The 21,420-nt window shown below is 40.8% G+C and overlaps 2 protein-coding genes across 3 annotated transcripts; one reads left to right on the forward strand and one right to left on the reverse strand.

Moving 5' to 3' along the window:
• Nucleotides 1-617: 617 nt before the first annotated feature.
• On the reverse strand, nt 618-11,162 carry ARPC1A (actin related protein 2/3 complex subunit 1A). Its single transcript, XM_053470691.1, has 10 exons — nt 11,050-11,162; nt 8,943-9,047; nt 8,440-8,544; nt 7,867-8,089; nt 7,494-7,601; nt 6,652-6,864; nt 6,476-6,551; nt 2,240-2,433; nt 1,680-1,770; nt 618-1,124 (listed from the first exon to the last, which is right to left on the reverse strand). The coding sequence occupies exons 2-10, from the start codon at nt 9,004-9,006 to the stop codon at nt 1,086-1,088; spliced, it is 1,113 nt and encodes a 370-aa protein (XP_053326666.1). The 5' UTR covers nt 9,007-9,047; nt 11,050-11,162; the 3' UTR covers nt 618-1,085.
• A 163-nt stretch (nt 11,163-11,325) lies between these two features.
• On the forward strand, nt 11,326-19,487 carry KPNA7 (karyopherin subunit alpha 7). Of its 2 annotated transcripts, none has more exons than XM_053470682.1 (11): nt 11,326-11,417; nt 12,528-12,636; nt 13,475-13,615; nt 13,778-13,863; nt 14,413-14,681; nt 14,966-15,048; nt 16,085-16,348; nt 17,711-17,944; nt 18,430-18,612; nt 18,994-19,143; nt 19,325-19,487. In XM_053470682.1, exons 2-11 carry the CDS (start codon nt 12,571-12,573, stop codon nt 19,418-19,420), a joined length of 1,572 nt encoding a protein of 523 aa, XP_053326657.1. In that variant the 5' UTR covers nt 11,326-11,417; nt 12,528-12,570; the 3' UTR covers nt 19,421-19,487. The 2 variants fall into 2 exon arrangements, with proteins under 2 accessions (XP_053326657.1, XP_053326656.1); XM_053470681.1 differs by lacking the exon at nt 11,326-11,417 and adding an exon at nt 11,583-11,633.
• The last annotated feature ends 1,933 nt before the right edge of the window (nt 19,488-21,420 follow it).

The following is a 21,420-nucleotide window of genomic DNA, read 5'->3' on the forward strand; positions in this document are numbered from 1 at the left end:
GGACTGCCTGGGACTCCCTATCAGCCACAACCCGTGTGCTGAACGTCTTCCTCGGATCCGGAGACTACCCGTGCTCGTCCCTGTGCGGGACAAAAAAGAACTGGCTTGCGGGCGCCGGTGAGTGTGGTTATAGGGTAAAGGGGGGCGGAGTTTAACCCTTTATCTTCTTTAGTGCTTGTCCCGGGAGAGAGCAAAGCCCGCCGGTACTGCCACTATACGCCGGGAAAAACATATTTTTTTTGGTGACAAACTTTTTTTTGGTGACAGTGGGGAATTACTTTTACATGTTACTATATTTTTGAAACATTTAAAAAAATTTTTTTTTTTTACTAATCACACTGATTAGTGAGCTGGGCTCTATTGACCTTGCATGGTTGAATGCAGTACTGACATTCAATCTGGATAGACCCTCTGTGAACTCATTCATTTTTATGTTGTTGACGCCATCTTGTGAGTGGCGGCAACGTCATTTACATGATGGCGCTTGTGGTCCTCTTCGGAGCAGGGGGATGATTCAAGGAACAGTATGGGAAGACCAGAAATGTAACCCCTGCATTGACTAAGTTTTACCAATGCAAAAAGTTTCACTTGGGCAGTGGAAGGAGTTGATTAAAAAATTGAACATTCTGCAATTTTATTTTCTAGCAGACAATTTACATAAAATTATGATTTTAATTTAGTGTCTTATGTTCCCCACAAAAACTACTAGAAGCAGCTTTGGTAAATGACAAAAAAAACACGAAAAAAAAACCAAACAAAACACTAGCTGATATCATGTTTGACAATCTTCACCAGAGATTGGCATTATGTCGCATATACAAATTTCTGCAAACTAATTGACAATTTGCTCTGTTTTAAAATGGAAAGTGCTCATTTCCAGGAGGAGAGAACACGTATTAGCCTGTATCTTTGAGTGCCCATTATTAATTAACATTGAAGCCTTTCACTGCTGGTGGATCCGGCTGCATGCTGAAGGGTCTTCAGTCTGTTTCCACCTTGTTGTTCTAGATATGTCAGGCTCCATGAGGTCTTCGGACTTCTGTTTTGTTTTGGGTTTTTTTCCTCCTCACCTTGCTGCTCTTTCCTTACATGATTCGTAGTCCTTGAATGTATGATTCTAGGGTCTGGTAGGTTGAAGAAAAGAAAAAAAGAAAAGGGTCATAGAAAATATGTTTTGACAGGGGTTTGTTATAGCTATTTTGCTCCTAAGTCTGTAACAATCAGTATGAACACCCTCTGTGATTTCACCACCTACCACTGTGTGCTAGAGTTTATAAATAACTACCAACATACAAAAAAATGTTCTGTCAGTTTTTTCAAATGCTATAAAATTGGCACTTTTATCAGTTTTCCAAATAACTCACATATTTGACCCTAGGTTTCGAATAACCTCCTGCAATACTATCCCTACTATTGCAGTAAGGTATGTCGTGATGTGGAAGACCTGGATTCAGAAGGAGCATATCCAGGGGATGTTAGAGACCTGGCAGGTGGGGCTTAAAATTATAATAAAATGGGTAGATGATTAGGAATTAAGAAAAGACAGGGTCTCCAGTTGTACTACCTATAAAATTCTCTGTACGGCCTTGCAGGCCCATTTGGTCTGAAACCTTTTTATCAAAATCAGTAACTTGGGTATCCTTTCTTTCTGTTGTCCCCTGTATTATAAGAGACATTACCTTGAAGTCCCAGATAGTCATGGCACCATCGATCCCCGTTGTACAGAACTTGCGGCACTCAGACTTATCCCCATCGTAGATGGACACTTGGCTGAGGCAGAGAGGAAAGAGGTCATGAAAGATAAACACTTATATTGTTACATGCTACTAAGACACTTCCATTTTATACGCAGTGTATCATTTGGCTCATCCTCTTGCTACATCAAAACGAAAAGCAACTAGCAATAGTTTAGAACTGATGGGGATCCAGTGACACTTTAACTGCATACCTACTTCCTCCCTATTTCATTTCACAGACTAGCAATGCCGCAGGGCCATACATACCCTCTCAAACGCAAAATGTAGAAGGGATTATAATGCTTAAAAAGGTTACAAACCGGAAAAATCTGTCAAATCTATATATTAAATAGAGAAGATGTTTTTTTTGTTTTTATTTTCAAGTCTTCTCACTAAGGCTGTTCATCATGCTAGTTATATTCTTAGATGCAGTCTTTAACTGATGTACATTTTATTTAAAAACCGTGGTTTTGTCTCTGCAACCCTAATTCCCCATGACATACGTGATACTGTTCTGATGCAACGTGTCCAAAGCGGTGTTACGATCTTCTGTAGTGGCTCGTTTGTCCATGTTTCGGAAGCGCTCCATGGCAGAGATATTGCGCAAAGTGTTTTGCTTGGGAATGTCCAATTTAGAAATGAAAGTCAAGGAGCCTTGGTCATCATAGGTAAATAACATTGGACAGCAATCATGGCCCTAGGGCATAAGTAGATAGAATAACTAAACTGAGCAGGATACAAAGCATTTTATTTTTCTTGAGGCTACAACCCCTTGGATTTTTGACATAACTGCAACACCACAAACCAAATGGTAAATATTTATAGCGCCTGATAATCTGCGACCCCTAAAAGTATTTACTAACTCCCTACTTTATACTTAAACTCTATAAGTTGTTGAGTTATTTCACCTCTGCAATTCTCGTAATGGTGCATGGTGCCCTCTTAGTAAAATAGGTAAAGCAAGTTATTAGAGTAGCCATCCCCAACCTTTTTGGCATCACGGACAGGTTTTGTGGAAGACAATTTTTCCACGGACCGGGGGTGGGGTGTTTTGGGTTTAATTCAAGTGCATTACATTTATTGTGCATTTATCTTCTATTATTATGAAAATATTTATTATTATTTATAATAATCCACTTTCATTCTCTCTCTTTATTTCAATATTCTTACTACCCCCTTCTCACTATCCACCCCCCCTTTTCTCTCCATCTACCCTCTCCCCCCTTTGATGTTCACTTACCGTCCAGGACTCCTACGGTGGGATCACGGGCGCTCGGTCTCCCTGCTCTGCCCCGGTGCGTGCTGCATGAAATGCCGGCACCGCGATTGAGCGAGAGGCCTCGCGGAAGAGATTGAGGGGTGCCGAGCGGTTGCTGAAAACTTTGGCGCCCCTCTCCTCCGGGTTGGGGGAAAAAAAAAAAAACAAAAAAAAAAAACGGCGTTTGAAGCCACTGATTCCCTATGGCGCGGCCTAGTTGCTTATAGGCCACGGACCGGTATCGGTCCGCGGCCCGGAGGTTGGGGACCCCTGTATTAGAGGGCTGTGTGTCACTTTTGTGACTGTCAGAGAGAATTCCCCGCACCGGTGCCGGGAACTCTGATCTCTGACAGCCGGAGAAGGTCTGCGATGGACGCAGACAACCCCCGCTGCTAGCCACACCTCCTTCCGGCTGCAGCGTAAGTTGTCTACGCGAATCACGTAGACATCTACACGCTGCCCCGGCTGCACACTGGGGACTCAGAGGCACCAGTAAGTGGGGCGGGGGGGGGGAGACAGGAGGATCCAGGTCTCCTGCAGCTGCGGGGATCTGGATCTTAGTCGTCTCATAGACCTATTTGAGGTCTGATTATAAGACGACCCTGATTATAAGACGAGGGGTATTTTTCAGAGCATTTGCTCTGAAAAAAACCTCGTCTTATAATCGAGCAAATACGGTATTATTATTATTATAGTCTATTCCTATGGATTCTCTGTCAAGTCCCGAACACCATGCATGACTAAATATATACCGTATTTGCCCGAATATAGGCCACACTTTTTCCCCCCACTTTAAGTCTTTAAAGTGGGGGTGCGGCCTATATTCGGGGTCTAGCGCCCGACTCCCAGGACATGCAGTTCCGGCCAGGCAGCAGGGTTAGGATACAGATCCCCCGCAGCAGTGCAGGGGACCTGCATCCTACTCTCTGATACGCGCAGACAGCCTCCCCTGCCAGCACTTCCCATGGGGGAAGTGTCGGCATGGGAGATTGTCTAAGCGCATTGCGCAGACTTTCATCGGCTGCGGCGATGAGCGCGTAAACCCTCACTGCCGGCACGTCTGCAAATCCTACCAGACCTGCAAGACCTACCAGAGCATACTCCCGGGTGTCTTGCAGGGCCGGCGGGGGACATCTACGCAATACGCGTATACAACTTCCGGTGCCGCAACTTCCGCTGAGTGCCAGCACCGGAAGTTGTATACGCGTATTACGTAGATGTCCCCCGCCAGCCCCACAAGACACCCGGGAGTCTGCTCTGGTAAATCGGGGGGGCAGAGTGGCAGCATATCTTGGGGGGAGGACAGAGTGGCAGCATATCTCGGGGGGGGAGGCAGAGTGGCAGCATATCTCAGGCGGGGGAGGACAGAGTGGTAGCATATCTATTACAAAACTTTTTCTTTAAAAAAGCACCAAACTTTTAGGCCTATATTCAGGTGCGGCCTATATCTGGGCGCGCCCTATATCCGAGCCAATACGGTAAATCCCCAAAAGGACAACTGTCCGACAAAATAATTGCCCACTTTCAAGTCAAGACAGGTAAATGACCCAGATGAATTAGGCTGAACATATTTACTCTTTTCTTTTTGTTTGTATAATAAACGGCAATTTTTGTCTTCAGTTGATTCGCGACAGATGGGAACTTTAGAAACTCTTCAAAATCTAAGGACATCTATAATAAGAAATCTGCCTTTGTGTAATGATTTAAGATTAACAAAAGGCTTTATCAAGTATATGTCAGTATGATAATGTTGAAATTAATTATCCTGAATGCCTGGGCCGACAGAGAAGTTATTGCCTTTTAAGCCCATGCCCAGGAAATAACGGGCAAGCACGTTTCAAGAATTCTTAATTACGATAGCTAAACATGTACAAGATGGTGGCACATATTTGGAATATTTTTGAATAAAAAATGATTTCCCTTAGATCATTAATTTGACGACCTCAAAAAGTCATCAACTAGATTGTTTGTGCAGACTGTTGGTCAAATTGTTCTGTTGTGTACCACTTGTTATGTTCCATTTACTCATTGTACAGTGCTGTGAAAAATGCATATATATATATATATATATATATATATATATATATATATATCTTATACAAGCTCCTTCCCATGGATGGCTTTTTTTGTCAGAACAAATGTTTGAGACATTTTTAACTATTTTTATAATATGAGCATACAATGAATAATATTCACATCAAAAGGATTCGATTATACATTATAGCTTTTGGTTTTTTTCTCAAAAGGCATTTTACACCCTTTTTGTGGATTACGTAAGAGGCCTGAATTTTTAAGCAAGACACTTATTACCTTTGGAAGAAGTATTATACTTATACCAGCACCAATTTTTGAATAAAATACTAAAGCAGTGTGACCATATTTTCACTCACACATATCTCAGTTATACCTGAAATATAGTCAAACACCTGGACACCTATACAGGTTTTAGGGTGTATAAAGGGACACCTCAGCCATCATATACTCTTGTATGTATGATAGTTCAGTGTTCCCTTTAAGTGTATGTGGTGTTCCCCTTGCAAAGGCATGGGGGGATTCTGTAGAAAAGCGTTTGACAAGAACCCTGTAATTTCCCACTAACTGGCGGCTTTAAATTGCCGGATCATAGAAGAGACTAGGAGCTGGAGATTCTACCTAAGGAAATTATTTTTTCCTTTGTGAGACCGCCTGGGAAGCTAAACTATCTATTCAGAAGGTGAATTTACTAGAATAAGTGGTGTAGAAGACACTTCATCATTTCACTGGGATCAATTGCAGTAAGTCTCTGCAAGATGGGCTGAGCTGATGCTGCATAATTCATCTGTGATGAATTAAGATCTCTCTCTACATTATCAGGGCAACTATTGCATGAGGAGATCATAGGCGTTAGCATTTCCTAATGCAAGGTACTGTGAGGCATTTGAAATGCTCACCTCTCCTGGATTAGTGAGTAAATGTGTATGTGTATTTTTGTTTTCAATCATAGTTATTTAGATTGATTTGATTTGTAAGCATAGGAATCTTACAATGAGGAGATTGTAATTCAGCAGAGCTGAAATTTGTTATCCGAGACAAAACTTGCAGAGCGAATTTATTCCTTATCCCATATTGAAAAGAACTAGCAAATGTTGCTACCAAAAGGAGCAAAGGTGTGTGGTTCCAATACTGGGACATATAAGCGCATACATTCTTCAAACAAGGTATTTGTTCTCACTGGCATACTGGTAAGGTGACTTTCTAGTATATATTTATTTTTATTGTATTCCTTAATCACCATTATATTGGTGTATGAAAAAAGGGACACTCCAGTCATCATATGCAGTGGAATTGCAGTGTTTTCACCCACGCAAGTCAAATTAAAACAGATAATGAATGCACATTAAAGTATATCTATGCATTTTTGTTGGTGGGCTGCACTGGACATTAGAAGGCCCCTTTAAAAATACGGAACTGAAAATTTGGAAAGTTCCAAATAGATACTTACAGCTGCTATCAAACTGTTCTCAGATATAAAGATGACACTCAGTAATGGCAGGAACTCAGTCTTCAGCTGAGCAACACTAAAGATAGATCAAAAAAATGGACAACAACAAAATACACAATTAAAATGATGTACATATTTTATTATATCTTCTAGATATTAAAATACTACAAACTTACCTCATATTTTTAGATGCATCAGCTACAGACACAATGCTGTCATGACTAACCCATGCCAAACGGTTTCCGCTGGCTGAGAAGCTTACACTGTGTACCCAACCACCACTGCCAGCTCCACCAAACTCTGCCATAAGCTGCCCAAATGGCATTTTGGATCCCCACGGAGTACTAGCTGGCTTTTCATCAACTTCTTTAATGTAAGCAGAGAACACCCTACAAATGTAGATGAGAAGCAAAAGATGTAAGTTAAACAGAATCTACGAATACGAACAGAAATATTTGCTAGGTCCGTATAAATCTTAATACAGTTTAGAAAATATCAGATAATTCCTAGAAAACCTTTTAAGGGACACTCCAGCCACCATGGGCACTTTAAGGGAACCTGTCAGTTGTCATCCGCTTTTAATGAATGTGGTGTCCTCCTTGCAAATGCATGGGGAGTATTCTGCAGAGCCCTCCTATATGCATTTCCCCTTTTGCCCACACCCTTGCGGTTTCCAACAGTCATCTCCAGCACAGGCTTGGCAAATGCTGTATGTGGGGGGTCTATTGAGATCACTACGCACGTGTGGAAATTGCTCTCATTGATCTAATGGGAACTGTTTCTTGCCCATCAGTGGCTGCTTCAATCGGCCAATCAATTCTCAGACCACAGAATGTGTGGAAAACTGCAGATACTACTTTCACGTGGATTGTTTGTTTAACACTGGGACACTGGAATATTAACATCACAACGTTACATGAAATGCCACACAAAGGCCGTTTCTGACATTCCTTATATAAGAATAATGATAGCACAGTAAAACTGGTCAGGGCATGTTTATAGAAGATCCATAATATACCTGGTCTTGAAATCACAGGAACCAGCCGCCAACAACACATTATTGGGATGCCAATCAAGGCTCAGTACTGTGGAGCGAATCGGTTTCTTGATGTGCTTACTCACCCACCTGAGAATAAAGCAGAAATGCCATGTAAGGGCAATAATTATGTAAAATAGAAAGCTATATAGTACATTTACATACATGATAAAAAAAAAAGAATGGATTTGATAAACTATAGCATATTAAACTGAGCTGCTACGACAAGTGGTCAGGTCAAAAAGTCACGTAGAACTTCTCAAAAATGTTCTTTTGCATCAGCTGTTTTAAAATCTGGACTTGGTATTAACAATCACATTTAGTTGAATATAAAAGAAGCAGTGATATAACTCACCAATCATTTTCTGATTCGAAATAGCACACGGATATAAGTCTGGCCCCACTCCCCACTGCAAACTTATTCTCTAGAGGGGACCACTTAACAAAAGTTGCTGCACGATTGATACGAAGGATAACCAGCGTTGGCTTCCAAACTCCATCCTTCTGGCTCCACACATAGGCATTACGGTCAGCACCACAGGTCACTATACGGTCACTTTTAGGAGCCCAATCAATGCCTACAGAAATTAAGTCAAATAAATATAGAGTTGGGGAGCAAATAAAGTCTAAAACTTGTCTGTTTCAAAATAAAAATGCAGGTAACACTACTGCGACATTAAAAACCTGGTGAACTTCCTTGTAAGGGAGGGTAAGTAGCAAAGCTATGAAACGCTATTTTAAATATGTGCATTTGTACCTAAATATGCACTTTTTAAAGGTTGGGTAATCAAAGGCTATTTTGTGGTTTTCAAAATCCTGTTACAATAAATAAATTAAAGCAAACATCAGTTCAATTGGAATGCAACACAGTATATAGCTATTTCATCTCTTCAATTACCAACAGACAGCTTTGTGCCCGGTATCCTACCTGTAATGTGTCCGTTGTGTTCTTTAAGCTCATGTCCCTTCACCCATTGATTGCCACTCTTCTTGTAGATGTGCACTTCATGGTTATTTGGGCTGATTGCAATTTCTTAAGGGCAGAAAAGGAGGAAAAAGCAAGAAAAAGCCTTCAGTTACATGATCTACTGAATTTGAAATATCGCCGTGCTGTTCTACCTACTAACATTTTTGTAACCAAGTGCAACATTAGAAACATCAATGCCACACCAAACACCCATGCTCTGCCCAGAAATAATTTCTTTATAAAGTATCATTTTGTGTTATTCATATTTCTGCTGGGAACAATTAATTGTCATGTAGCATAAATGCAGACACCGGTAGGTGTTGCTTTCATGTGAATGAGCCTTCAATGGAAAACAATAAGATATGCTAAGGTTTATATGCTTGACATACTAAAGAGTGCAATTAGTATTTTGTCCAAGTGAAAAAGTACGTTTTAATTGCAGCACAGATGCGTTTGGTACTTACGAGTGAGATCTTTATTCCAGGCATGGCAAGTGATTGGTTCAAGTAAAAACTGATGCAAGGACATTTTACAAGTTTCCTTTTCAACTAAAAGGCTGAGTATTTACCCTACAGAAAGAACAAAGTAAAACAATATTTAAAAAATTACATATACATAAACACACACACACAAATTCACAAAACCTAAAACTCTAATATATAATATATTAAATGAAATTGCAAATGTTTAGGAATTTACCAAGATGACATTTCTTTGAGAAACTATCATTAGAGGCGTTACCATCTGCGCTACTGCTTACATCACAGACTCAGGGCAGGGAATTCTGATCACGTGTGCTCCCCCCCCATGACATGTAAGCCTGACAGACAGACTTTCATTCCCTTATCTTTAACACTCAAATTGATTTAAACGTTTAATGCGTGTAACAGTCCCAAGAGTAGAGCTTTATACTAGAGTGGCGCACATGAACCATTATTACTTAAAATTAATATCTCACTGAACTGAACAAAAGTAGCAAATGGATTTCGAGTGTCCTTTAAATTGCATGTTCTACCATTTTCACTGCTTTTGGTATAATACAGTCATTAAAAACACCTATAGCTTGTGCTATTTGTCAATTCATTTTGCTATATCTGGTTTTATAGGTACTATTTTACCATAAGGAACAAATGGTAGTAGAAATATTGTAGAGTTGTAAACACTGAACAGGGCCCACTGGCATACAACATGCCCAAAAAAGCCTAAATGTGCCTTTATTACATGTTCAGTGGTGCAGCTTTGTATTTCTTTAATCATTGGTATTTATATAAAAATGGCAAACCACAAATTCACACGTTAGCTACAACTGGTGGCATTTTGTGCGAATTAAATATGGAATTTAGGTACAGTTACCAACAATGTTACTCATGTGTCATCTGACGTATCAAGTTGATTTCTCAACTTTTATGTCAGATTCTCATTTTGAAAAAGACAGTCACTTGTAACAAAGAAAAAGGTGTGCGCATGGGCTAGATGGAAGGAGCAATAGCGTGCCATACGTTGACCACACCAACATATCAAATGGCAATACCGAGAAGTGGGAAGATATTGTTGAGTGATCTGCTCACAGATTGGTTTACAGCCTCAATCTGTATGGATAACAGCGATAGTTAATCTAACTACTCAATAATCCAGTGCCATACCCCCTGTGCTAACAAATTCCATCATCTGCCACATAAAGGTTTTGTTATAGGTTGTAAATAGCTCAAAGATTACAGCAACATGACATTTCATGGGCGTTCACTGGTTCTATCATACTTTATGCTGAAGGTGACCCTATTGATTTCTGCAGCACTGGCGGAAGCACTCTTTGCTGTACTGACTATTGTTCACTCCCGTTTAAGTAACTTTAGTAAACCGGGCCAGGCAATACCATATGAGCCCACACCTGACCCGTTTATTGCTTCTGGAACGCATAGTTCACCATAAAGCTGCTAGGAATGCAGGAAACACTAAGACACCAGGCAGTATAACCAGACCCCATCACGCAAGAGCTGACCAATGGAATGGCCTCTTGTTTTTATTCATAAAATGGCTATATTTTTTGCCCCCCTTAAAGTGTGAAATCACGCATTACCCTACCGGATCCAGGCACTGAAGCTATATTACATTAGTGGTATAAGGGAAAATCATTCATCATGGTCCATGAACGTGCAAGCACATCGTCATCCTGGGGATTAAATAATCAATACTAGATGATACAGTGTTTCATATACATATAAAACCGGCCATATGCAAGTCTAAAGACTCCGTGCTCAAGCTAGAGACAGACGCAGATGAAAACATTGGATTCGACGCCATAATTAATGCAGTGCAACGTTGAAATAGTGCAGGTACTAACATATAAGATAATATATTATAACAGGCAGGTCTAAGCAAAGTGTAAAAGACGAAACCTCATATACGTCTGCCTGATTACCCCACCCTGTCGTCCCCGCCCGATGATTCTTCCTCAACTGCCCCTTCGTTCGGCCTACAGACCACCGGGTAATTATATACTAACAACACTTGGTACTATACTTCGGCGCCATTCAGTCATAACTGCAAACGCACAAAGGGTGAATCGTTTACCTGTGCGGTGCTGATTCGCGGACTCTGGGCAGTCAACGCGAACCCGGCACGGCGGCGAAAATGGTTGGTAGTGACAGACAGACAGTCAGGAAGCAGTACGACGCATGCGCAAAAGGAAAGCACAGTGGGAAGTAGCGTAGGCGGATAGTCAGCCAGGAGCATGCGCAAATTGAGGACACAAAACGTAATGTTACGTTATCATACATACGTACGAACGCTGACGTCCGTTATGGTGTTGTAGAGGTGTTCTTATAACGTGTTTTTCTGCCAATCCATTACAGATTATACATTTATGTAACGTATCAATGGTACCATCGAACATTCCACATACAGACCAGATAACGATAACTGATGAAATATAACAAATGGTCGTACCATGTTAGACGGTATTTTCCGCCGTGCACTTTTGGACACATTTCATCACTATTTCGAATGTGTTTTTTTTTGTGCACTGAGCTCATTTGCTAGTTATTATAGTTAATATATTGCTCTGATTGGTCTTATTTTCAATTGCTACGCCCACTGGTCTGATTTAAAGACAGAGCCTTAGGTCCGTGTATTAACTCGTTGAGAGGGTAGAAAAGGTGCGTTTGGATCACGGAGAGTCCATGTATTTTATTGTGATGCTGGCATAGGTCCTAGGCCTTTATAAGTGATTTACTGCTGTATGCGGCCTGTTATGTGAGTTGAGGGCAAAACAGCAACGCTTTTGCTCGGATTTTTAGTACTATTGATGCAGATAACCGTTATTTATATGGACTGGTTTTGGGTGGGGTCCGAGTTATTGGGCTCAGAAAACTTCGGCAGAAGTCCGATTTCATTCTGGATGTTTTAGTCCCTTTTATAAGAAATCTGTCAGCCGAATTTGTTTCTCCCGCAAAATCTTTTAAAATATCCGTTCGAGCACAGGCTGCAAAACTCTCTCCTAATTCCAAGTAACTCTAACGCCTGGGAGATTAAAGCGGATTTATAGCTGCTGAGCCCACCGATGTTCCTCGTGGGATGCGTAAACCGGTGAAGTGCCCCCTCCCTCTCTCATAACGCTCCTATCACAGATTAAACTATAACGGATTAAGGCTACAGTTTGCTGTAATGGCTTTTGCTTCTGATCAGCTCTTTGGTTATGTTGGTAATTCAGGGGTGCATAAACCACGTGTTCTGATTCTATACTTGTTTAAATTAAGTATTTGATGCCTTGAAACTATAATCGAATATCTGGTTAGGGAAAAATAATTCTACTATATCACTGCTTCCATGTGATCTATGCAACACGTGTAATTTTTCTACATTAAATATCCATTGTTTTTCACACCCTTAGGATTCCCTCTTCTTGCCCTGTAATAATGGCACTTGTGTTTATTATGCACCGAATTGTTATATTTTGTGAAGGACAAGGTTATATTAAACCTATTCTACTTCTAAATCTGTGAAATTTCTATAAATATAATGATTCACAATGGGTGAATTTACTTCTGCAGAACGGTGACAGGTTCTAGTAGTTGGTGTAGAACGTCCACCAAGATGCCGACTACAAATGAAGCAGATGATCGAATGAAAAAGTTTAAAAATAAAGGCAAAGATACAACGGTAAGTTTCTAGGGAGTCTTTTGTATTGTTTAAAATTATGGTGCAGGGCCTCTGCAACACCTGAATGTAAATTCAAGTTGTTTTTTTTTGTTTTTTTTGCCCCGCCCCTTTCTTTAGATAAAACCATCTGTATTGTAGGGGTAAGAAAGTCTGAGTGTAGTCAATCATTCACCAAAAAGCACCAAGTATTTGTAAACTGCACCTTCATCACTAAAGCGAGATAAAATGCATCTGTGGGGTTTTACAGCCATTAATAAACTAAATGGGGGGCGGGGGGTATTCGTTCTGCCCAAATATGTGCTCACATCTGTGAACCAAAGGTCTCCCTCTTTCCTACACAAAGAATTAATGGGACTAGGAGCTTTTTAAAAGCCACTATACCAAGAAAAAGGTTCAGAATAAAAAACAGTTTCTAGTTTTGTAACATAGGGGTGCTTAGCATCAACAATACCATCTTAAACACCAGTACTCTCCTTATTGCAGCATTTGCTCAGCACATTACTCTACTGTTGCAACTTGCCACTCATGTTTCAAGGACTTCCCCTTATCTGCATCTAATCTGGCATTCCTTTCCTGTGCATGGAACCTGTTCTCTTAACAGCCGCTATTCTGCCCCCTAGCTTTGAGATCTCAAATCATCCTTTCCCTAGAACTCCCTGCAACAGCTTGCCTTAAGGGCTGACAAATTTACAGGCTATATGTCCAGAAAGAGGGGTAACTGAACATGGGCTGGCTCAAGCAGCTGAAATTTGAGTATGATTAAGGTCTACTCTTATGACTGGGAAGTCTTCCACAAATGAGCCTGGTCAAGGAAACTGATTTTTAATTTTCTTTTTAGGAGCTGAGGCGCAGGAGGGTGGAAGTTAGTGTGGAGCTCCGGAAAGCCAAAAAAGATGAACAGATCTTGAAGCGGAGGAATGTGTCCTCCTTTGCTGACGAACAGCCTCTGTCCCCAGAACAGAAAACTAACTCTGTGGTGGTAAGTCTAATGCTGCTGAGTTGGAGGTAACTTTAATATATAATAGTTGTAAATGTGTTTTCATTTAAATCTTTTTTGATTTTAAGACTAGGCCCCCCCTTGTCAAATGTCTCCTTTTAAATCTTTTTTCCTTGGGATTGTTTTGTAATTTCTTTTCAACAGGTTCCTCAACTCTCCTTGGATGAAATAGTTCAAGGAATGATATCTGGAAATCCAGATCTTGAGCTAAGGAGCACTCAGGCAGCAAGGTACTCAACTGATTTTGTAATTGCCAAGAGTGTTTGAATAGAATTGTGTAGGTGTAAGACCCAATTCTCCTGTTGCATCTTAAATGGGTGGCTTATTTTCCCATAAAGCCTCACCAAGGAAGCATGCATATTAAAGTACTTTAACATATGAATTATTTACCTGTAAGGGGACACAAATACATAATTTTAGCAGACACCACAGTGCACCAGCCCACTCGGATACATTATTTGTATGACCCACTAGCTGGCATGAATGCGCTCAGTTGAAAGTACTGGAACTGGATTTTGGTGGGGGGGTGTCAAAATGTGCAGTGTTTGGCATAAGATGCATTCATTCCAATGCATCTCCTGTAAGCCAAAGGGCTGGGGTGCAGGGAGATGATACAGATGCATGTTTATGGGGAAGGTCAGACTCTGAGAAATCATTCTATGCATTAGCCAGGTGTCTGGTATTTAAGTGCAGAAGAGTTAGCTGTTGGTAAAGGCTGAAAGACCTGGGGGTCTGTGCAGTTATGTTCCATGTTCAATAACTGAACACCTCTCTTGCAGAAAAATCTTATCTCGAGAAAGGAATCCTCCTCTTAATGATATCATAGATGCTGGGCTAATCCCCAAGATGGTGGAGTTCCTGAGCCGCAATGATAACAGTACACTGCAGTTTGAAGCTGCTTGGGCCCTCACAAATATAGCTTCTGGTACCTCTGATCAAACAAAGTCTGTAGTGGATGGGGGTGCTATCCCTCCTTTCATATCTCTGATATCGTCCCCACACCCACATATCAGCGAACAGGCAGTTTGGGCATTGGGAAACATTGCTGGTAAGATTTTAATTTTCCAATCACTGTTATGTACTGCAGTAGTGTATTACTGATTTATGACATATATTTGAGGGGAGAAATGACATCTAATGTTTATGCCACAAGGTCAACTGTCTTCCTTTTCTCAGGATCTGAGAAAAGGAAAGCATGTTATCTGGGCCCAGGTAGCTTTTGTAAGGATGGGGCTGGGAAGGAAGAGCTCACTGGCATCCATAAGATCCCAAAGCAAACTAACTTATCACAGAATGTGTTTTATTTTTTTAATATATTTTTCCTTAATACAGGTGATGGTCCAATGTACAGAGATGTGCTGATTAACTGCAATGTGATTCCTCCACTACTTGCTCTTGTGACTCCACAAACACCGGTATAAATTAACTTCACAATTACATCTTTTGTAGGGTTCCCCAATTCATGAAAAAAAGATTTAACAGAAGTATCTACTAATGACACTAAAGATAGATGGTGATTGCAAGGAAAAGGTTATTGTAGTAGAGGAACCCCAAACTAAAACTAGTCTATGTATTTATAAGGTTCCCTTTTTGTAAAATAAACAATTATATTCACTCTGTCGATTCTTAACAGAGTTAGACTTTACTGTCATGCCTAGTAATACTTCTTTTTTTTTTTTTTTTTTTTTTGGTTGGGTTTTCTGTGTTTTTTAGTTATAATTTTGTCTGCTGTGGCAACAAAAGGAATTACTTATTTGACCTGAAATTACCTCAATGATTTACTAGTATAGTATAGAAGGTTGGGGGGGGAAAAAAAAAAAAAAAAAAAAAAAACTTCAGTCCATCAAGGTCAACCTTTCACACATACCTAGTTCTAAAGTTGATCCAAAAGAAGGCAAACACCCTACTTGGGGCAATTGCCAACAATGCCACAACAGGGGAAATTCCTTCTTGATTCCATAGCAGCAATCTCATTACTCCCTAGATCAAGTTCCTGATAATGCAAGCATTATAGCATATATATGGCAGTGATTTTGTGGACTAAATTAAATATACCATTAACCCCTTCAGGTCCTTTTTTCTTTTCTACTAAAACATTGTCATAGGTGTGTTAAACCATGATTCCACTATTTTCCTCTCGTCTTCCTTACGGTTTGTGCTGGTCACACTGTGCAACTGGCAATGCAGTCCTGCTTGCTGATAGATCAGCCAGCAAGAGGAGCAATGGCTGAGCCTAAGCAGACCCTGCTAGACTCCTTTCCTCAGGTGAACTTCCAGGGGATATGTGTCACAGCGAGTGCTGTTACACACACCTGTCAGCAGGAATCCAGCAGCAACCTGATCTTCCGTGTAGGGAGATGTCCCTACAGCTTGGGTATAATCTTTGAAGCATGGATTTGCCAGACACGTTTGGCTTTGATTTGCCAAGCACATGTCATTCTTTCTTTGTAGGTTGGTTACCTAAGGAACATAACTTGGACCTTGTCAAACTTGTGCAGGAACAAGAACCCATATCCCCCAATGACAGCTGTGCTCCAAATTCTACCAGTGTTGACACAGCTCCTTCACCATGATGACAAGGATATTCTATCGGATACCTGCTGGGCAATGTCTTATCTGACTGATGGTTCTAACGATCGTATTGATGTGGTGGTAAAGACTGGGGCTGTAGACAGACTAGTTCAACTAATGTACAGCCCAGAACTGAGCATTGTTGTAAGTAAATAAGCATAAAAGTTCTTTCCTGTCTGAATTGTGGTACTGTAAACTGATTGCCTTGACATCGGAGTCTTCAATAAGTAGGAGGATCTTTGGTAGCTTTTAAAGCATTAGATGAAATGTGTTCCATCCAAACGCTTTAGAGGAGGCACCCGCTTGCATAACATGATCAACTCAACAAAATGTCGAGTGGCAACTCTGGTATTAACAACCCCTGAAACACTTCTGTGAGTCCAGCTAGGATCTCTAGGTTTGAGAAATGAGGGAACATAGCGGCACTACCTACTCATGAACAAAAATGTATAATGTTCTATGTTAGACTGCCCTACTGGGGTTAGGTAGTTATTTGCTGTTTGGAAGAGATGTGTTCAGGTAAGCACTTCTCCCTGCATGCAAAACTCCTCATCCAGTCTTCAGCTGCCAAGGATGTCAATGGGAGGACTTTTGCTTGAAGCAGTCAATAGCAACTGTAAAAAGGAAGGCATGATTGACAACCAACTGTATGCCAATGAAGTGAAATGGTGTTATGATGCAGAGATCCAATGGGCAAAACCTCCTCTATACAAGACCTTAAAATGGTCTCAAACATTAATGGAGATCACAAGGGAGTGGTAATTGTATCGCGTGTTTACAGGCTTAGCCTGCTGTTTCTTTATTTCCATTCAATCAATGAATAGATAGTTTGGTAACGACATATACTAATTTATAGTAATTTGTATATGTATTGTTAGTTTGTTTAGCCTCTCTTAATAAATATTGTTAATTGCAGAAAACAAGGAGTATGGACTCTGACTTTACACTCGATAGTGGTTATTGATAGCAGAACAGTATGTATGTGTATGTGTATATATATATATATATATATATTCATACAGTAAATGTTATTCAATAATTACAGTAAGATTCATAAAATACAAACGTTTTTATATTTATAACAGCAACAAATGTCATAACAGAGGAGGGCAGCAGGGCTGCAACGTCTAGGTCAGGTGAATGTTTTTCTTTAGTACAGAAGAATGCATATTAAAGTACTTTTAATATGCATGCTTTAGAAATTAGACTTGCCTTAACTAGAAGCTGCAACTACCCACCTCCATGATTGGTAATTCTAGATGGCCTACTACCCCCAGATTTTATCTGAGCCAGTGTGGAAGCTGAGCCAGTGTGGCAGTGCGAAAGTATATAAAACCCAACACCTCTCCCACACAGAAAATAACTGGGGGATATGCAAAGGGACAAACAAATGAGGGGATTCTGCACAATCACGCTAACCACCTGCAAGGTGGAAAGCACAAATTTAGCCAACGACTAAAGTATTTTTAGAACACATTCATTATTTCTCCTCTTCCCCTCCTGCAGACACCTGCATTGCGCACCATTGGAAACATTGTCACAGGGACAGACAAACAAACTCAGTCTGCCATTGATGCAGGTGTCTTGTCTGCCCTGCCTCAGCTTCTGCGGCACAGTAAACCAAGCGTTCAGAAAGAGGCAGCGTGGGCGCTCAGTAATATTTCTGCAGGCCCATCATCTCAAATCCAGCAGCTTATTACCTGTGGACTACTTGCTCCTCTTGTTGATCTGCTTAAAAAGGTGAGTTACAAGTTATTTGCTTTCTCTCAATATTCTATGTACTAAAAATACTTTAATCATAAAATTAATCTAAGCACTTGCTTATGGGAAAAAAAACACCTTTTATATATTAGAACAATAGGTGTATAGAATGGTTACATCCCTTTTAACTTCCTGCTCTTGCTAGTTTTCCTTCATGAAATACTTTTTGGTTCTACTCTCCTTTTGTAAAGGTGGGCTGGAGAGAGGCGAATGCTGGGCATAGTTTTAAATGGTGTCTCCAAACCATTTATACTGATGGGGGGGGGGGGTGAAATAAAATACAACCTGCCCCTCTAGCTGAATTTCACCTTTTGATTTTGCTTGGGTTACTGATGGCAGGAATTTGTGTTCTGTGCTAGAATGTTTTACATTTACTTAGTTCTACTTTCCTTCTGGCTATCACTGATCATCGATTACAGTAACTGCAGGCCCACATTGTGTGTGGTTTTGTTTCCCTTTTTTAGGGAGACTTTAAGGCACAGAAAGAAGCAGTATGGGCAGTGACAAACTATACCAGTGGTGGCACTGTTGAACAGGTAGTACAGCTGGTCCAATGTGGTGTGTTGGAGCCACTACTCAACCTGCTGACTGTTAAGGACAGCAAAACTATTCTCGTGATCCTTGATGCCATATCAAACATATTCCTGGTAAGTTACATATTTGTGTGTGCACGCAGTGCCTTAACTAGCTGAGCCATTATTTCTTCTGTTAGGGTAAGCTTTTTCCTGCCATTAATGTCCATTAAAGCCCAAAGTCTTGTGCAAGCCTTCCATTAAGAATGAATGTGATGCTTTTAGTGTGTAGTGAGTGCATTTTGACTTCATCTTAATATTGCATTTTACAACTAATGGCTACTACATTTTAGCAAATGTGTCTTGATTATCAGTCATCTTGTGTAAATTCTGAAGTTGGCTTTTTGTGCTTCCAATGCTAACGAGAACATTAAGTAGAATTACTGACAAAAAGGCATCGAACACTATACATGTAGCTTTGATATTTTTTCATTGCAATCAAAAACTTTGTTGCAGGCCGCAGAGAAACTTGGAGAACTGGATAAGCTTTGTCTGGTTGTTGAGGAGCTTGGTGGACTAGAGAAGATAGAAGCTCTTCAAACACATGACAATCACATGGTTTATCATGCAGCTTTGTCTCTCATAGAGAAGTACTTTTCTGGAGAGGTATTTATCAATCTGACTGTAGTTTAATGTGTTTTGGGGTTAAATATGTGTTCCAGGTTCATGCACACTTGGGTTGTCCCCTTTTTTGGAATAATGGAGAAAGTCACTGCTACTTTAGCTTTCATACATAAAATTAGATTAAATGGCTACATATAGTAATCTTGTTTTTCTTCCCCTCCAGGAAGTGGATGAAATGCTTGCGATGCAACCAGAAGCTACCAATGATGCCTTTACATTTCAGGCCCCAAGTATGCAGAAAGATGCATTCAACTTCTAATTATCTATTGGCCAAAATGGGTATAGCATCTATTTTGTCTACTATTTCTTAAGTAATAAAGTTATAAGCAAAACTTTGGAAGAGTGTTTTTGTTACCATGAATCCCAAGGCCAAACATCACTTAAAGTACAATTTTAGGAAATGGGTGATCTAGTAAACATGCTTGAGCCCATCCAGTTACAAATGCTCACGATTGAGAAATTAAGTGGCTTTCTGTTATGATGGGTATCCATAGGCTTAATTTAACAGGGAGTGCTTTTTGATGCTGGGTGCTAGTGGTTTCTGTAAACCTAGCTATGACTCTAAAACTAAAATTCACTAGTTCCTCAATCACCCTGATCTCCTCCACCCTTGACGCCTCCGATACACTAGGGTCAAGCATTGTGCAACATCAGGTGTTTAGAAATGGAGTGCTTCATAAAAGCCAAGGGACTATCCAAGTTAAGGAGTGAAACCGCTGGGGAGAGTGGGATTGTCATACTAATCAATCTTAATGGCCTGAAAGACTTCTACAGCATCCAGACATTTGGTTATGTATCGCCTTACATGCTAGCCAAATAAAATGCTGTATTGGCCCGAATATAGGCCGCACTTCCCCCCCCCCACTTTAAGTCTTTAAAGTGGGGGTGCGGCCTATATTCGGGGTCTAGCATGTCCCGGGCGCCGGGCAGGCAGTGGGGTTAGGATACAGATCCCCTGCAGCGGTGCAGGGGACCTGTATCCTACTGTCTGATATGCTCAGACAGCCTCCCCTGCTGGCACTTTCCACGGGGGGAGTGCCGGCACGGGAGGTTGTCTAAGCGCATCGCGCGGACGTGCAGTGGCGATTTGCCGGTAAACGTCCGCATGATGCATTTTAAACCCCCCCCCCCCGACTTACCAGAGCAGACTCCCGGGTGTCTTGCAGGGCCGGCGGAAGACATCTACGCGTATACAACTCCGGGAGTTGTATACACGATGTGCATAGATGTCCCCCTCCGGCCCCGTAAGACACCCGGGAGTCTGCTCTGGTAAGTCGGGAGGAGGACAGAGTGGCAGCATATCTCGGGGGGGAAGGACAGAGTGGCAGCATGTTTTTTGGTGCTTTTTTTAAAAGACAAACTTTTTCTTTAAAAAAGCACCAAACTTTTAGGGTGCAGCTTATATACGGGGGCGGCCTATATCCGAGCCAATACGGTATAGTGCATATGAATTTTGGATAGTGCGATACCACATGTATCACAATGTGCCCCCAAGTCATCAGCAGGCAAAACTTTCAAGCCACAACATCTTGTTGAACCAAAAACCCCTATAAGATTAGACACCCTTCTTAACTTGTTGTGTGGCCAACAGCAACTAACCAATCTTAGAACCTCCTGTGCTTAATGTTGTTGCAGCAACAGGGACATCTCCCCGCTGCTACACAGGGGCACTCTACCCTGTTGGCGGAAAATAATACAGGGGGAAAAAACAAAGCTTTTATGCCATTATTCTTTAGCCCTATGGCTACAAGTAAAACACATACGTTATTTATCCTGTCAGTCTTCTCCTGACCTTTTTAACTTGGCTGGATCATGAGAATGACCATTTACACCCATTTACCCAGCCCAGCTTTTATTGCTGAAGAAGTAAGACTCGACACATTGCTAACATTGGAATTATGGGATAAGGCCTCACAGATGATCCCACTGCTGTCCAGATTTTCCTTAGCTACTCCAATCTTTTTCTATTGGCGTGCTAACATCCTTTATTTCATTTCGGACTGAAAGCGTAAGGGACATATGAACTCTTAGGGAAAGGAAACATTTGAAATCTGCTGATTTCTTTAAGTACCTACAGGTTAGCCACTTTTTAAATACTGAAACTAGTCTTTTGGAATCTGTTATACTTTCAACGCATCCTACTACATCATTGTGTCTAGAGGCTCCTTACATCAAAAAATCTGTTTCAATATGTTAGAGGTTTAATTTATCTAGGTGTCTTTGTAAATTACGGTACTATACATGTGAGCCTGGGAAAGA

This window comes from Spea bombifrons, chromosome 7 (assembly GCF_027358695.1).
Source record: "Spea bombifrons isolate aSpeBom1 chromosome 7, aSpeBom1.2.pri, whole genome shotgun sequence".
Classification (NCBI taxonomy): Eukaryota; Metazoa; Chordata; class Amphibia; order Anura; family Pelobatidae; genus Spea; species Spea bombifrons.

What these genes read in the sequence shown, in the direction of transcription:
- ARPC1A (XM_053470691.1), bottom strand. Translation starts at nt 9,006, where the DNA reads ATGTCCTTGCATCAGTTTTTACTTGAACCAATCACTTGCCATGCCTGG. An exon ending in TTCGAATCAGAAAATGATTG is followed by an intron (nt 7,602 to 7,866) that starts GTGAGTTATATC and finishes CTTTATTCTCAG; the next exon opens with GTGGGTGAGTAAGCACATCA. An exon ending in AGAACAGTTTGATAGCAGCT is followed by an intron (nt 2,434 to 6,475) that starts GTAAGTATCTAT and finishes CTTATGCCCTAG; the next exon opens with GGCCATGATTGCTGTCCAAT.
- KPNA7 (XM_053470682.1), top strand. Translation starts at nt 12,571, where the DNA reads ATGCCGACTACAAATGAAGCAGATGATCGAATGAAAAAGTTTAAAAAT. An exon ending in TTGTTGATCTGCTTAAAAAG is followed by an intron (nt 17,945 to 18,429) that starts GTGAGTTACAAG and finishes TCCCTTTTTTAG; the next exon opens with GGAGACTTTAAGGCACAGAA. An exon ending in AGAAGTACTTTTCTGGAGAG is followed by an intron (nt 19,144 to 19,324) that starts GTATTTATCAAT and finishes CTTCCCCTCCAG; the next exon opens with GAAGTGGATGAAATGCTTGC.